The 2500-nt window shown below is 41.2% G+C and overlaps 1 protein-coding gene across 1 annotated transcript in view; it reads right to left on the bottom strand.

The window, feature by feature from the left end:
- The window catches only part of LOC138048466 (mucin-2-like), a 97281-nt gene that overhangs the window by 77398 nt on the left and 17383 nt on the right, over positions 1-2500 (bottom strand). The window contains exons 14-16 of the mRNA XM_068894652.1: positions 1205-1251; positions 557-716; positions 1-8 (exon numbers count right to left, since the gene is read on the bottom strand). The exon at positions 1-8 is cut by the window's left edge and continues 215 nt beyond it. Of these exons, the coding sequence (XP_068750753.1) occupies positions 1-8; positions 557-716; positions 1205-1251 (215 nt within the window). The remainder of the gene's footprint in view (positions 9-556; positions 717-1204; positions 1252-2500) is intronic.

The following is a 2500-nucleotide window of genomic DNA, read 5'->3' as shown; positions in this document are numbered from 1 at the left end:
AGCAAAAGCTGGAAGAATGCGAGAAATCAAAGCGATCTAAGTAAACAGCGCACTGCGACAGGTCTACGACATAAACGCCGACGTTCTCTGGAACCTGCATTTATTGTTTAGTTCAATGCCAGCGATATACTAAAGAAAGGTAAGGCTAAGCTTTGAGGAAAGACCCAGCTATGAGATGAAGACGAGTTGAGGTATGAGGGAAAAAAAGGCCAGTGAGGCTTGCATTTTGACAAAGCCACATGTTCTACGTTCGAAAACACTTGTAGGGAAGACGACGACATTGAAATTTCATAACAACTGCGCAACCAAAAGTAATGAAAAAATTGATTTGGCCCATCAAAACAGTTGCCGATAGTTGAGTAAGACAATCACACCGCACAGAATATAGAGGCAACCGGAAAAACGGCGGTGAGTAAGTAACATCTTGTTTTACTTTGACTTCTTGCAGAGAATGCAGCGCGGATTTAGTAAGCGTAGAAATACAACACAAAGCAAACGCACAATTGCTTTCGACTTCTGCAATTTGAAGACTAATGACAAGAAACGTGGGAGATACCTGCTACTGATGGCAATAGAAAAACCTCTTTCCGTTCCGTTCGGCATGTGACAGTGTTCAGAGAGTACATAAGCGCAATCTTTCATGTGCATTGTATAACCCTCCTTGTTCTGATCATCAAATGTAATGATATGCGGATCTCCAATAACAGAGCAAGTTCCTGAACAACAAGAGAAAAAAAGAGTAATATCCTCAAATAATCTAACATAGATCCTTGACGTTTGAGCCCAATTTTTTTTTTCTACAAATGGACGAGTTTTTTATTGATAATTGTTGCGGGACGCTTTTACTTAAATAGTAACAATCCTCGTGGTAACTCTCAGAAGAACCGTCGTACTTCGTCGGTTATAGGTTATAGGTTTCCGTCTGCAGCTTTCCCGCCAAGCTTGTATGCTAAATCAAACGATACAACAGCGATATATACAAGGAGGGCAACGAGGGTCATCGTTTCGTGAACAATGAAACGTATCAAGGCAAATTCGCTGGGCGATGGACATCTTCAACGAATCTTTTTTCCAATTTTATGGTAAGTCAGAGAGATAGCGTCTACAATCCAAGGATCCTGAAAGGCCATGAAATGATGAATGTGCTATCACAGGAAATCTAATTTAATATTAAGAACTTACAGCTACACTGGCATAGTCCTACCTGGGCACGTTCTCTTGACACAACTCCATAATCCTCCATTACAAGTGCTAAACAAACACAGCGAAGTGTTGTTATTTTCCGTAAACAAAATGTGTTACCTGGTGTGTAGTGGGTGTGGGATTATCGAGCGTCTGTTTGTGTGGGGTGGGGGTAGGGTGAGGATGTCGAGAACTCTCGCCCGAGGGACGGTTCCCTTTCACTAGTGCGAGTCTCTTGTCAATCAAACGTTGACACGCACAGAGATTCGTTCGTCGGCTCCAATTATTATTAATCTCGGTTAGTTTTTATCTTTCACTGAAACGTTTCGTCCTTTTTTCGCTTCATTAGGGACTGTGAGATTCTAGTACGAAAACGAGAACGAGTACGAGATTTGACTGCCTGTTTTTAGCGAAAATACTCAGAAGATTTATAACCCGGACGTTTAATCTCACTCTTTGTTAGCAGCATACCTTCCTTCGTCATTCTTGTCGCTGATACCTGAGCCTTTTCCTGATCGAAAAATGCCAAAACTACTACCGACGACATTTTTGCAAAACCTCGTTCTAAAATGACGATGGTAGCTCGTTTTTCCCGCCAAAATGATGCTGGTTTGCGCGCCCTCACTGTTGTTCTATAAGAAAACCTCGTAGTCGTAGTCGTTCTCGTTCTAGAATCTAAAGCTCTGTACTCTGTCAAAACCAAGCACCAATTATTTGAAACAAAGCTTCTCTTACAGCGGGGCCATGCTATGGAATAACTTGCCCAAAAACTTAAAAAATGCTGTATCCGTTGAGCATTTTAAGCGAAATATCAAGAAGGTAGCTGATATATCGGATTCCCACACGGCAATCATGTAAAGCAGTTGTAATTAGTTTTAGTTTTTAACTTAAGCTTAACTGATGATTTTCCGTGTTTAAATAAAGTTTTACATACATACATACACATACTTAAGGACGTTCGCGCCCATTGCTACTGCGCATATTTTCGCGCATGTCACGCACACGTCATGCATCGCAGACCACGAAGGTAAACACGATGCTAAAGGCGCTAACATTTTCCACAAGAATGGAACTTGTTACGTGTGGCATCATACGTCTTCTCGGAAATGTCACGTAATGGCGTGACAGTGCGAATAAACAATCGCTTTGAGAACTTCGCAGCGATTTTACTCTCTTGAATGCTCGGTGACCCCCATTTTTCTTTCCGTAGATCACTTCCTTTCCTGATTTTGTCCATTTTAACAAAAAACAAAAAAATCTGTACGTGAGAAGTCACAAATATTTCACTTTTTATGCTCTCGTGCAACAGAAGTTTTCT

This window comes from Montipora capricornis, chromosome 5 (genome assembly GCF_036669925.1).
Source record: "Montipora capricornis isolate CH-2021 chromosome 5, ASM3666992v2, whole genome shotgun sequence".
In the NCBI taxonomy this organism is placed as follows: domain Eukaryota; kingdom Metazoa; phylum Cnidaria; class Anthozoa; order Scleractinia; family Acroporidae; genus Montipora; species Montipora capricornis.
The sequence above is the reverse complement of the archived record's forward strand: the minus strand, read 5'-3'. Positions and strand labels throughout refer to the sequence as shown.